The 14647-nt window shown below is 38.8% G+C and overlaps 1 protein-coding gene across 18 annotated transcripts in view; it reads left to right on the forward strand.

Annotated features, from left to right (window-relative positions):
- Positions 1–14647, forward strand: part of TCF7L2 (transcription factor 7 like 2) — a 231908-nt gene that overhangs the window by 191155 nt on the left and 26106 nt on the right. For all 18 annotated transcript variants that reach the window (XM_063132662.1, XM_063132663.1, XM_063132669.1 and 15 more), the window contains exons 5-7: positions 1172–1304; positions 5746–5848; positions 9127–9213. In XM_063132662.1, coding sequence (XP_062988732.1) covers positions 1172–1304; positions 5746–5848; positions 9127–9213 — 323 coding nt within the window. The remainder of the gene's footprint in view (positions 1–1171; positions 1305–5745; positions 5849–9126; positions 9214–14647) is intronic.

The following is a 14647-nucleotide window of genomic DNA, read 5'->3' on the forward strand; positions in this document are numbered from 1 at the left end:
ATCCTGCTGGTGGGGAGGCTGCCCTGCAGAAGATTTAACTGCTATTAAAGCTCAAACTTTGAACTTCTGTGAACTTTTCAAAATTTTCTGCTTGTGTACACTGCTTAAGTTTCAGTTTAAAACAAAAATGAGCAAAATCGGTCTGATAGATGTTGAGTAATAAGCATTACACCACCGTATTCTTAAATAATTATGGAAAAGAAGAGATGTGTAAATAGCTTCAGTTTAAGAGCTGAGTGCAAGCATACCTTGATGCTGACTTTAAAATGGACATGAGGAAAAATATTTGTTGTGGCTTTTTTTTAATAGCCGGGAGACCACCTTTTCTTCTTTTATAAGTTTGTTCTTTAAATATCACAAGGCAGTAGGAATGTTGCTGGGTATAGCAGATGCATGACTGGCTCTCGCTTGTAAATGGCCGCTAATAATATAACTTTTGACCTGCTGACGCAAGGGTCTTACTTGTGGCCAGATCTGTGTGTCCTGAAATGAACTCTGCAGCAGAGACTTCTGTGAGATCTGTGTGTCAGCAGTTTGAACGCTACATTACCGGCAGCTATGGATAGACAAAAGTGATCCTTATATCTCCTATACCGGATAACAATCAAGAATCAATTGCTGTCTTAGGGTTTTTTAATGTCCCTCAAAATAGCTTAGTGCAAACATTATGTCTTAATCAAAACAGGGATTAAAAAAAAAAGTTAGAAAACCACAAAATCATGCTTTATTTCACAAGGCCAGTTTCCCCCCAAGTGGTGTGTGGGCACTGTATATGTCATGAAACCCATGAAGATGACTCACAATAGGACCAGGAATGGCTGTCGAGACAAATACAGAGCAAGGGACTAAAGAGACTTCACTTTACAGGTCAGCGGTTGCAATCTAAAGGGTGCTCCCTAATAATAATGAACTTATCTTGGTTGACCTCCCTAGTAAAGGGATTGAGACCCAGAGTGTTAGAGAAAGGAGGGACTCATAAGCTTATATATCAAGAGGGGAGAAAATAACTGAAGGTATGTTCTGATAGACAGTCTTACTATGCATGGAAATCTGCAACTAGTTTTCTAGCCTTGAGGTTTGTGTGTGTTTCTAAACTACTTCCGTAATGTTGCGCTGGGTCGCTTTGTTAATGCTGCATCTTTCCCACACTCTTCATTTTCTCTTTTCACAGTCTAACAAAGTCCCAGTTGTGCAGCACCCGCACCATGTACATCCCCTTACGCCGCTTATTACGTACAGCAATGAGCACTTCACACCAGGGAATCCTCCTCCACACTTACCAGCCGATGTAGATCCAAAAACAGGTAGGTTCAAAGAGTTATTGTGGAGAGATTTTGAGAAGTGGTTAGGCTTTGAGGAAGAAGGTTTCTTGCAATATCATAGAGTTAAATCAACTAAGGGGGGATATTTTTTGCTTATGAGTAGGTACAATAAAAACGATCATTTTCAAATGATGAAATTGACCATGTTGGTTATAACACTACTTAAATTGTCTGCTTAATTGACCTTAGGATGCTGTTCCTTATCATTTAGGTCTAAATTCCATTTTAATGATACCAAATAAACAGAAATAACTACAGTGTGTTCTATTTCTAACATTTTGTGTGAGATACATTCATTAAAAACTAAAGCCTCACAGCCCCAATTGTTTTGCTTTTTTAAAAATAAATTGCTTATAATCCTGTGCAAGTACTCACTGTTTCAAAGAGCTACTCCTGGAGGTTTTATTTTGACTAAAGATGTAAATAATTAACTCTACCTACAATTGTAGTTAATTTAGGAAGAGAGGAAATGAAGCTTCCGTTACAGGACAAAATGATGTAAATGAAGGTACCAAAGCTTTTCTGTATTGATTTGAAATGGAAATTACACTATTTTTAAAATTTTGTTCGATTTCTGACCCATTTTCAAATGCTTTTTAAAAAGAGTATGATGGTTAAGTTTTGTCTTACACTTCCCTAATTCCTCTCCTAGATAAAATAAACCTGTCCCAACGTTATCTGTACATTAGCCTTTAATTATTCCTTTTTTAAAAAAAGAACTAACATTCTAGTTCTAAAGTCATATTCTTGAGACTAGCTTGTTCACTCCTTTGGAATTATTCCAGAATGATGTGGCTTGCTAACCACGGGCAGTGAATACTATACATAACCTTTCATCCCATGCTAAGTGAACTCCCAAGCTCAAATTGTTCCTGTGTTGCAGGATCGGACACTCTGTTGTACCTTTTAACCCCTCTGCTAAGTTCTGGATTTTGTGTACTCCAAAGGGCACACATGGCACTATAAATCCTGCTTAGATTTATTAGTTCAAAAGTCTAGACGTGACTTATTTTGTTAACTATATATATATATAACCTGTTGCCCTAGAGAATGTAATAGCGTCAGTCTTTGTTCTTCATAGAGTCCTGGGCTTCTTCTTTTCTTGTTAGTCCAAATACCTGCAAGTTAATTAAAAAATAAATTTGAAACTATGAGTACATCTCAGAGCTTGTTTAAAAAATGCCACAGATGTGATTAACATATTTAGATAATGTATCCAAACTCTGTCTATGAATGAATGAAGTGGCACATCATTTTTTTTCACGTGCCACAATTGAGCTTTTTTTGGATTGCATTTAATGCTAACTTTGCACAGATTTAAAAAAAGCCTCATCCATCCTTGAGTATTTCAAGTACACGGCAGCATAGCCTGACACCCATTTAAATAATGGTAGTACAGGGAATAGTTTTTAAATGGCTATCGTAAAACATATGATTAGTGTCTGTAGACTGTTTACTTTTCTTCTGTGAACATTCTTTCAAGTGTGCACACAGCTCACTGTATGGTTAAAGCCCAGTTAATCTGTTTGGTTTTTGTAATGGAGAAAAAGCTGTGTTTGCCTGAAAATATCACACAGGAAGATTTAATTTAGAGATTAAAAGCTCGCTGGTGACTTAAAAAAATAGTTTTTCAGCTGTGAATACAGTGCCTCTTCATTTTAATGCTCTCTTTTCTTAATTCTGCTTTTGCTGTATTGTTAAGAACTGTGTTCTTTTGAAAACCCAACCTATTAACACTCACCTGAGAAAGTTTGAGGATATAAACATTGCAAGCTATAAATATATCAACTGTTTAATGGATCCTATTAGGACAGCTACAAACAAAGTGTTTTAAGGATTGTAGCTTATTTGTCTTATCTGAAAACACAGCATAGATGTTTCCAAAGAAAAACATAAAGCCAAATTAAAAAACAAAGGGTTTTTTGTTTTGTTCCAGAGTAATACTTTAGGTGGTGGTGTTTTTTTCCTATTCATTATTTCTTGAGCACTTTTCAAATTTAAATGTACATATTAAAAACTGTCATGTCTGAACATATCAAAAGATGTTTGAAAATACATATTATGTCATTCATGTGTGCTCATCAAAAACCAGTACTAACTGTGATTCTTTATCGAGTATACACTCACTGGCACAGCTGGATTTGTTGCTGGCTATGAGGTATTAGAAACTGGCTCTTCTGTATGAGTCTATTATTACTTACTGGGTCAATTCTCACTTATAGTTATATACATTACAATTGATAGCTAAGTTTGTAGAGGCATAACTCTACGAAATCTGTAAACCTAGTTGAGTAGTAGAGACCCAGTTTGGGGGTTAATTAATTAAGCCATTATTTGCCATGGCTATTCTGAATATTCAACCCCATTCAGGCTGATCAGGGGGTTGTTATGTGATGTCTAAACCCAGGCACTTTAGGCTAATTGTGGGTTAAACAACACTCAGTTAACTGTGGGTTGTTTAAACCATGATTAGTCTATAGTGTCTGGGTTTGGACATTATGTAGCAACCACCGATCAGCTACAAAAGGCTGTGAAACACACCCTGCACGTGCCACAGCAAATCATAGGTTAATTCATGCATGATTCGCTACCATTATGTACAGACAGCCCCAGAGAATCACACAAAACCCCCAAATCATACACTTTGGTCGTTAAGGATTTTGTGTGCTCTGAGGGTTAAAATACGCAATATTTTTAAAATGTAGCATGCAGCTGCATTGGTTCTTTTTTCCAAAACAATTATCACAGGAGACTCAGTCAAGGTCAAAACAATGGGGGCAAAGGGTTAAAGCCCTTCAACCCTTCACACTACATCCTGATCCAGATCATTTCACTCATGCTTACTGTTGAGAAAGAAAAAATGAATGTAGCTTCATGGTATATATTAAAGGTAATACGTAGGTTGACCCTCACTTTAACCAGGGTTAACTCTATCCTGAGTTCACATCATAGTAAGAGTTGGAATCTTGATAGTGTTAATTATGAATGAATTAGTTCAAACATAACCCTTAATTATGAATTTCCCTTCCCATCAAAGAAGGGATGGGGAAATTCACATGCAAACATAGAGGGAGTATGCAAACCTTCTAACCTTCTGATCTCTTAAATTTGGCTGGAGAAAAGAAGCACTGCATTTGCCTTTGTAATTTGTACAAACTTTGTAATTGCGGATGTCCTTTCAAGATTAATTTGACATTTCATCTGTTTGAACTTACTATTGTTAATACTGGTTAGTACTGGTTAGTACTGGTTAGTACAGGTTTACTATTTTTAATACTAATGCTTGCTACAAATGTATTCTCTATGTTATTACGAGAATAGTATTTTAGATTTAATAGCAGGCGGAGCAATCCAAATCGGGGGGAAACACAGTGGCTTTGAATCCAGTCCAAATCAGATCCTCCCCACCTCCTCTCTGCCCACAGAATGCTCCATTTAGGGCCTTTCTGCAAACTACTGTCAGTGGCAGAACCACTGGTGGTAGCTTATGGTCCACTTGGGTGTAGTGTGGACTTCACCATGGCAGAGCTCTCCCCCCAAAACACACACAGACACACACACGTCATCACTCCTCTCTGGTGGCAGAGGAGTACCAGTGCACCATCCTATCCCTCTCCAGCCAGCAACATCAGGGGTGGGTTAGGATTGTGGCCTTAAGAGTCTTCTTTTTTTAGTCATTAATGCATTTAGATTCTTTTTCACTTTTCCAAAACAATTTACATCCTGTACAGAAACAGCATATGATGGCTTGAAAATAAGTTTAAATTGTTATGGGGTATTTATGTACATTATCGGAATAGGTGACTACCTTCCCTCTATTTAGATATGCTTGTTGTCCTTTGTTTTGTTTCATTCTCTTAGGACTCCCATTTCCCCCCCCCCCCCCCCCGGTACCATCAAGGCTTTAAACTTTATAATGGAAACAAATGCTAATCCAAAACAAAATAAGAACAAACGTGGCTTATATAAGTTCTAGACAGAAACCTCCTAGAAATAGGAAGACACTGAAGCCTTAAAATGGTTTATTTTAGAAAGTACCTTTTCAGTGACCTGAAGGTGGCCGCACAAGGAGGCAAAGCACATGATGGTACAAAATGAAAGTAGGGTGGGAGCCTCCATCCTTTTAAGACTTTGGGAGAACAAAGTCCTGCATGGTCTTTGACTGTGGGGAAGAAAACAGATCAAATGTCCTACTTCTCTAGCTGAGTCTCATTTGCTTACTGTACTAAGTAGGCCGCCCTGGGGAGGATAGGTGAAGGCAGTAGGCCATGTCTTGAGAATAGGAAGTAGAGTTATAAAAGGCAGAAAGAGTGATGCTCATGGTGTAGAAATTTGTATGACTTTCCTGCCTCCTTTTTCTTTTTTATTCCTTTTTTTCCTGCCCTGACCCAATTTTATGATGTTTCCTTTTCCTCTTCTCTAGGAATTCCACGGCCTCCGCACCCTCCAGATATATCTCCTTATTATCCACTATCACCGGGCACTGTAGGGCAAATCCCCCATCCGCTAGGATGGTTAGTACCACAGTAAGGAGTTCCATTTTTTATTTCTTCTTAATTTTTTATTTTTGTATAGGAATGTATTTGTCTGTTTGTGTGTAGGGGTGTGTGTGTGTGCACATATATGGGTGGGTGGGGGGAGAATCATGCTTATTTCCTTTGCCTGAAATGTGTATATTAAGATAAGCATGTTTGCCAGTTTATGATGTGGGCAGATCAATAATTTGGTCAATAAAGATTAAATGAACAAAGTGATGGGTCATAGAGTGTTAAATAAGAGTAGAGCATTTGGGCCATATTTCATTTGTCCTAAATTCTAATGACCCATGCAGCTTAACTTTCAAACGTTATCACAAAAAGTTTGATGGGTGGGCAGGAGAATGAAATTTTCTGGATGGTCTCATCTTTAAGCATTTGCTTATTTGTGTTGACAAGTTGCTTCTAGGTTCACTGGTACTAGTCTGAGAAACATTGGATTTGCAGACAATAATTCCTTGTTTTCAGGGCTTGGGATAATGTTTCCTTATCAAATTCTTGAAACATAATTCAAAAATTAGGAGGGAGCTATGTAAGCTGGTGGGTGGAACCAAACTAATTTTAAGATGTGCGATAACACTAGGAGGAAGGATGAGTTCCAATTTTTAGTCAGCATTTTTTTTTTTGCCTCGTTTGACAAAACTTCTTATTTTAACCTTAGATGACTTAAGCCTTGAATATTTAAACAGTATACTATGTACATTATTTAAGTGCCTATGCTAAAATGTTATTGCATGTTCAAAAAGATCTGAAAAGGTAGTGAAACAGTTTTCATTTAGCATGTGTATTCAGACCTATGGATAGGAATCGGAGGTTGTGATGGCCATTTATTTCCACAATCACGGATATTGTACAGCATTGGTCATATTAATCTGAAAACAAAACCCCAAAGAGGCAGAGCCTTGTGGTGAGAAACATGTCCAACATATTTCAATTAGTTGTCTTCTTTGGGTGTAAGCAAATCTTACACAATCTTGTTTTACTCTACTTTTCCCAATAATTAATAGGAACAATAGCTTTGGCTATTGGGCTTTGGCTGTTGGGTGGTATAGAAATGTAATAAATACATAAAATACTCAAAATCAGTGGTTGTAGCAAGACAATGTAATAAGATTGTGTAAGACTTGCATGGCACTGAGGAAGACAGCTAGTCAGCTGGTCAAAATGCATTGGGCATGTTAGACACCACAATTCATTGTAACTTTTGAACATCTGAATTTCTCTTATTTGTACTGCTTTATTGGTACTCTCTTTCCTTTTGCTTGGCCTTGTTAATACAATGTTGGCTTCAAATGATCTTCTCTGAAAAAACATTCTCTGTGGCAGATTTCATAATATCCACATAATCAATTGATTTGAAAATGGGAGGGAAAGCTGTTTCTACTGGGGAAAGTGCCATTCATTTCACCCCTGTACTGTACTGCAGTGGTGGGCAAAAAGTAGATCTCCAGACATTTTGGACTTCAACTCCCAGCATTCCAGACTATTGGCCCTGTTGGCAAGGGCTTATGGGAGGTGAAGTCCAAAACATATGGAGATCTACCTTCTGCTCACCACTGCTATACTGTATACAACTCAAATAAATTTGCACAACTGGGATCTGTAGCCTTTTTTATGGGCACCTCGACATGGTCATTTCCTTTGACAAGCCTTCTTCCTAGCCCTATGGAACTGTTATTTATTTTATAGATAAAAAGTGTTGACCCTAAGGACCAGAGGGAACCCTACAATTTTAGAAAACAAATCCTATTTATGCTACACAAATAGCATAATAGCAAATAGCACAAATAGCGCAGTTTTAGAAAACAAATCCTATTTATGCTAAACTTGGATAGAAAGAATAATAGCTGGAAATTTAACATCACTACCATTGTGACTTCTCCATTACAGTTATCTAATCAACCATCCCAACCCCTTTTGTTTCTGTACAGTAGCAAGGTTTTTACCATAGTTTGTCATTTAATGCATGAGCCTCGTGTGGCGCAGAGTGGTAAAGCAGCAGTTTCTGCTGAGTTCGAACTTCTGCTGAGACCAGCAGAAGCTGGTTTCAGGCAGCCGGCTCGGGTCGACTCAGCCTTCCATCCTCCCGAGGTCAGTAAAATGAGTACCCAGTTAGCTGGGAGAAAGGTAATCACGGCCGGGGAAGGCAACGGCAAACCACCCCGCTATAAGGCCTGCCAAGAAAACGTCAGCGAAAGCTGGCGTCCCTCCAAGAGTCAGTAATGACTCAGTGCTTGCACAAGAGGTTCCTTTCCTTCCATCCATATGCCTGAGTAGCTTCTACACAATTAGGAAGTAATAACTGCTTAGGCATTTCAGAATAATTTAAAAACCAATAAGTGTCAATTTTCCTCTGGTTCTGTTCATTTATACAGCTTTATTGTACCTTTCATGCAACTTTTTTAAAAGGCAAAAAGCCTAACCAAATAATTCCTTTAAAAGGTACAACCATCTGACCTTCCCATTCTACAATAAGCAAACATGGGATCCACTCCATACTAAGATGGACTGGGTATGTTTAGCAGAGCATCCTCTAATGAAGAAAAGCACTTCCCAAATAAAATCTTACCCATTCAGTTGATACATTTGAAGGACAGATGAAAAGGACTAGCCAGCACAGACAAACCTCAATCAGAAAAAGTTGTGCAGCTTTCATGAGGATGCTGTTTTGCATGTTGCTGTATTTTTTAATTATTGTAATGAGGTATGATTGTCTATTGGTTACCCACAATACTTCTTGGGGACTCTCCCCCGGTAACTCTTGTCAACACTTGTTAATCTGACAAAAGGCTACAAATTAAGCTCTGTTAATTTAATGTTTTCTCACCGAGATCTAAATACCGAAAGAGGCCCAAAGCGCAACTGAAGTCCTTTGATTCACTGTACTTTATTTTGGTATAAATTTACATTCATTATTGTTTTCCTTTGGATGTGTAGCCCTCAATTAGTGTGATGGCTCCATTAAAGCAAGCAAGACTTCGCCTTTAATTATTACAACAAAACACCTAGTTTCAGCTTGGGGAGAGGGTCTCTATTGACATAAGCAGAGGTTATAAAATTTAATTAGCCATTCGTATCAGATTTATGGCATTCAAATTGTTCTGTGTTTCTTTCCTTTGATCCGTGCTGTACAATCCCCAAGATTTTTGTTCTGATCAAATGAGAATAAAGCTTACTGTGCAGAGAGAATTTTCTCTAAAAAAATAAATGCAAAAAAACACATACCCTTGCTTTTTTATTTTTAACTTATTCTCTCCCCATCTTTCTAGGCAAGGTCAACCAGTCTATCCAATCACAACAGGGGGATTCCGGCATCCCTACCCAACCGCTCTGACTGTCAATGCTTCCATGTCAAGGTGAGTTCAAAGTACCTAGGTCTGGAATCAGGGGCATCTGTTGGTTCTATTTATCATTCTTTGTAGAGCAGTGAGGCTCTGCTACAATATGCCTTGATTTAGTTCTGCAGTGATCTTCCTTTTAGTTGGGGTGGAGGAATGTCCATCATTCCCAGCTGACCATTGTAGAAGTCAACTATTGAAGTTCAGCATTTGGGAAGTGCATTTATTTTAATTGCTAACTAACTGGGGGAAAGCATCATAATAGCCCCATGATATTGAGAAGCTAGGAGATTATGCTCTAACAGACTTTTGCTTTCTCTGTGGCTTTCCCTTAAAGCAGAATTTTTGGTTTTTTGTATGAAGAACGGAGCCTGTAGGCTTTAATTATGCCAGGAGACTTGAAGGAAGGGTGTTGCAATTTCTCGTCATTCCCTAGCTCAAAACATCTTTAGTTGACATAAAAAGACCCACCTGATCCTCTAAAGGTTTAGAAATATATATATATATATATATATATATATATATATATATTCTCTCTCTGCTCCAACCTCCAATTAATTCCAGCTAATTTTCCAAGGACTGCTAGTTTTATTTACAAACTGCTTGGCAGCACTATGTTTAAGTAATCACTAATTGCTCCTAATGATAGTTTTATTCTCTGTTCATCTGATTTTCAGTCTAGTTAATTAAATCGGTGGAGGTTTAGACTTTCCTGATGGGCTGAAACAGCTAATCCATTTTGATGATGGCACATAATTAAATTAGCATGCATTACATAGCAAGGTTCCACGTTCCCCCTCATCTCCCCCTCCCCCTGCACCTTTCCAATCCCTGCAGTTAATATGTGAGGTTAGATTACTGAAGAGGAAGGACTTGAAGATGCAAAGGGCTTGAAGAAGCAAGAAAGAAACTTCTCAGCAAATACAGCTCACATAAAGTTGCAAAAGATATTATATTCTACACATGCAAATACAATTAAAAGCCAGATTCCCTCGCGTTAACCTTTTTGTTAATACTGCATATATGTGGAAAGGCCAAGAAATGGCATTTAAATAGAGCGGGGTCCCTCTTAATTATTACTAGTAAGGCTGTTCTATTTATTTGTTTAGGTTTTTTTGCAAGGGGCATGATTGAGAGAGAGAAGGGGGGATTTGAGTTATTTTCCTCCGATATGCCTTTATGAAAGGGACCTAGTTAAAAAGGGGATACAGCAAATTAAATACATTATTGTTATAATGGGGCGACAGAAGTACAAGTCTATTATACTTACAGCAGTTATAGGAATTGTATGCTCCTTGCCCTGTTCTAGCACATCCTTTGATATTCATTCTATTCAGCAGCAGGGCCAGGACTTCTCAGAATTAAGTGATGGGTCATTATACTTTAAACACCATGGAGAAGCCTAGATTGGCAATTAAACAGCACTTGCTGACACTCGCTTGTGCCACTCTGTGACCCCCTTTAGATTGAGATGTTGGAGCTCGGGGCCCTCAGCCTGCTAAATTGGTAGCAGGCACTTCTCCTGACGAGGGCTGGCTCTGAAATCTGCCGGCTTCAAAGGGAGCAAGATCATGTATAAACCATAATGTGGGTGCACCGTGGCTCAAAAAGAGAGGGGGGGGGGAAGAGAGAGAGAAAATAAGGCAGGAATAGATGAAATGTTACAAGTGCAAGGGAAAACGAGAGAATAATGACAAATCTAATGCAACTCAAAGCAGAATTGTTGCACGAAAAAATGCATCCTACTGCTTGTGCATAAAATCAAGGCAGGCAGATGACATCCAGTTAACAGAAACATGTCAACAGTGAAGTAAAGTGAGAGTGAGTAAGAGAGAAGCCCCTGAGACAGCCAGGAACAAAAAATTAGTTGTCCTTAACAAGTTACGCCTCATCATTATATTCTGGCTTGGAGCCATAAAAGCAGACAGGGGTATATAATGAGCTGCTTAGAATTTTTAGGGTGTTTATTACAATTCTTAGAATACCGGACTGCAGAAAAGAATTTTTCAGTCAAAGAGATGTGTGTGTGTGTGCCTTTTATATAATACATCATGCTGTACAAACACACAGGCACACAAAATAGGCATGTAGCACTTTTTTTAAAAAAAAAATCATACATACACAGAGGCATAAACACTAGCACACAAAGAGGGCATGTTAAACAGGCAAAATACTTAAAAGAATGTGTCTGCATTTTTATTCATATGTGAAATTTTCAACATTATGACCCACAAATGGTAATTGAACATTTTTGCTGACTTGCATTTTTTTAAATTTGCTGAATACACTCACATGTAATTGAACACGCATGACACTTTTGCCTTCACAGGTTTAGGCTTGTCCTAGGTTGACCTATAGGAATGCTGGATATGTGGCTATTATAATCATGCCCTGTTGTATTTAATAATATAGAAGGGATAATTAGTTATTTTTTAAAAAAAATTGTGCACCTCCTCATCTGGATGTACTAAGCTACATTGCAGTTTCTCTCTCACGCACTTCTGTCAAGCTCCTAGTCATCTTTTCCTTAAAAGTAGTGCCAATGGGGTAATTGACCCATTTTTACCTCCTCTATGGTGTTGGACCTATAACTGTGCCCACCCTTTTTATGCCTTGCCACTCTCCAAAACCTTAGCAAACTGAATGACTACCTCTTTTTTCAACTGAATAGAAAATTAAATTCTGGAATAGCAGCTATTTTAGTAGTTGCAATCAGAAATCCTGTTTAACCTCTTAAAGCAAAACAAATGTAAGATTTTGTAAGGTAGACTCTACCTCATCCGACTCTACCACTTCAGATCTTGACAAAACAGAAATCATTTTCTGATCTTCCTTCACTCCTGCCTTTGGGAATCCATTGATCTTTACCTTTCCCGCACAACCTCCAGACATTTTGCTAAAATGGAATTTTAGTAAAAGTAGTCTAATAACTAGATTCTCCTCCTGACCTTTCATTGATGATTGTTTCCATGGGCTGATTTTCATGTTGTATGAGACCACATTCAAAGTTGGTATATGGTATACCATGCACGAGCACTTGTGTGAAAAGGGTTACATTTTTTTTTAAAAAAAATAAAATTCTTGGGGGGAAATGGTGGTTGACAATATTTTATCTGTGATGTTGGAACTTTCTTTTGTTTTACATGGGAAGAAGCTCTTTCACACAAACTCTTTTCCATATAAAAATATGATAACAACGCCTGGTGCTTTACTCCAGCCTTCCCCAACCTGGTGCCCTCCAGATATGTTGGACTACAGTTCCTAGCATGCCTCATGTGGGGAGTTGTAGTTCAACACATCTGGAGGGCTCCAGGTTGGGGAAGGCTGCTTTACTTCATCAAAAACGATTAAAATAGGTTGTGGCAATGACATTTCAACACAGCAGACGTTCATTAGTCAATACAGTACCTTTTTGAGATAGTAGTACACCACATGCTTTTCTTTATTTCTACAGCCATCCACACAAATAATTTGCAACTTCGTTGTGAAAGTGAAAACATCTTGCTTACCCTTTAGTCTTGTTAGCCCTTCAAGAACAAAACAAACACACAAAAAGCCAAGAAGACTACAGATCATATACCCTGGACAAAAATAGCACAAACATTCACACACACACTCAGAAGTTCTCTAGGCTTCTTGGTAGCTTCCACATTTTGGCACCCTTCTTCTCACCTGTGTCCTCTTACCTTTTGGCACCCTGTAGTTGAGCTCCTACTCATACTGCTGAAGGAATGCAATTAGCTAAGGCAGTCTTCCCCCATCAGATGCCCTTCAGTCATCCCTGACCATTGGTCTTGCTAGCTGGTGCTGCTGGGCATTTTCATCCAAAAACTTCTGGAAGGTACCAGATCGAGGAAAGCTGAGCTAAGGACTAGAGAACCAGTTGCAAAAATTACCCCATTCAATGATCAAGTCTGTAGCTTCAACCTGCTCACCCGCTGTCACTGCACTCAGCGGTGTGGCATGTGAATCCAGAACTGTGGGTTATTGGAACAATCGAGGGGTGAAGCATCCCAGGGTTGTTTAGCACAGGGAGAGAGGGCGAGCAGGTGGGAGCTAGCACACTCACTTGCTACTGAATAACCCACAGTTTGTTTAACCTGGGTTGTTGTATCATCTGAACAACCTCAATGAGATGGAAGTGAAGAACAGTTTTAAAAAAATAGTAGGAAAAGTAGCATTTTAATGATTGCAGAGTAGAATACCTGTTATGCTGTATTTCCCACAAGATCCCTCTTCCCATTGACTGGGTTTGGATGAGCTGCCATGTCCATGGATGCCAGGTTGCATATTTAGCTGTGTTCATGGGTTGTTGTGTCATGCAAACCCAATGAGCATGAGTTATGCAATGGCTAAACAACTCTCATATGACCCTAAAACAGACCATGGGTTAAGCAAGGGTTGTTTAACCTTGCATAATCCATGCGCACCAGGTTCACACGACACACAGTGAGCTGTTGCTTGTGCAAATAGCCCCATTGTCAGGGGCAGGAGGTAGGTTTCACTCCACACTCCACCTTAGTATAATCACCAAATTCAGTGCTTTGATTTTCAGTGCTTTGCTGGAAGGACATTTATTTAGGACACAGTAAAGATGTGTACTCTGGGACACTGATGGAGAAGGGGATATTTTTCTTCTACATACTCCTATTCATTGGACCCCATTTATTTTCTCCCATATAAGTCAGTGGGATCAAATGTCTAAGTCAAAAACAGGTTTTGTACCTGTTTGTATGCTCCCCCCACAAATGTGCACCAAATTGCACCCTGCATACTTAGTCCCATTAAATTTAGTGAGGGCCACCAAGAGCTGGGCTTACCCATACCTGCAAAGCTCTGTATCTTAGTAATGCTAGAAAAGTATCACAAAGTGATGGAGAGACCTGTGAAATTTTATGATGGAGTGAGGTGAAGGAAGTGATCTACCACTTGTCCAATTGCTTTTCACTACAGCCCTCCCTCCTTGATATTTGCTCTCTCTGGTTCTTTCCCAATCTCCCAGTTTCAGGAGATAGAACATGAGCAAGGCAGTTCTAGAAATTGCTTCCTTTAGATTGGTGCTATCTTAGTTGGTCCATTTCACATACTTGATCTTCCATATGAGGCCCAAGCGTGGGAGAAATGAAATACTGTATATGTGATAGAAATAGACAAATTGCCTCATTATGCAGCCATTTGTTTATATAGCTATCCAATCATCTGTATACACACAACACACACACACCTCACACACACACCTACCTTCTAGAGTAGGGTCGTCATTACGGAATATTTCTAGGCTGCCTTTCAGGTCAGAAACCCTCCCAACGTGCCTTTACCTAATCAGCTATAATTATAATCTGGATTATTTTACCATTAGAAAGTGTGTTTATTTATTCTTGCTTAGTAAAAATTTATTATTATTGCATTTATATCCTGCCTTTTTCCCTGCAAGGAACCCAAGGCGGCGTAC

The sequence above is a fragment of the Elgaria multicarinata genome, chromosome 8 (genome assembly GCF_023053635.1).
Source record: "Elgaria multicarinata webbii isolate HBS135686 ecotype San Diego chromosome 8, rElgMul1.1.pri, whole genome shotgun sequence".
NCBI lineage: Eukaryota > Metazoa > Chordata > Lepidosauria > Squamata > Anguidae > Elgaria > Elgaria multicarinata.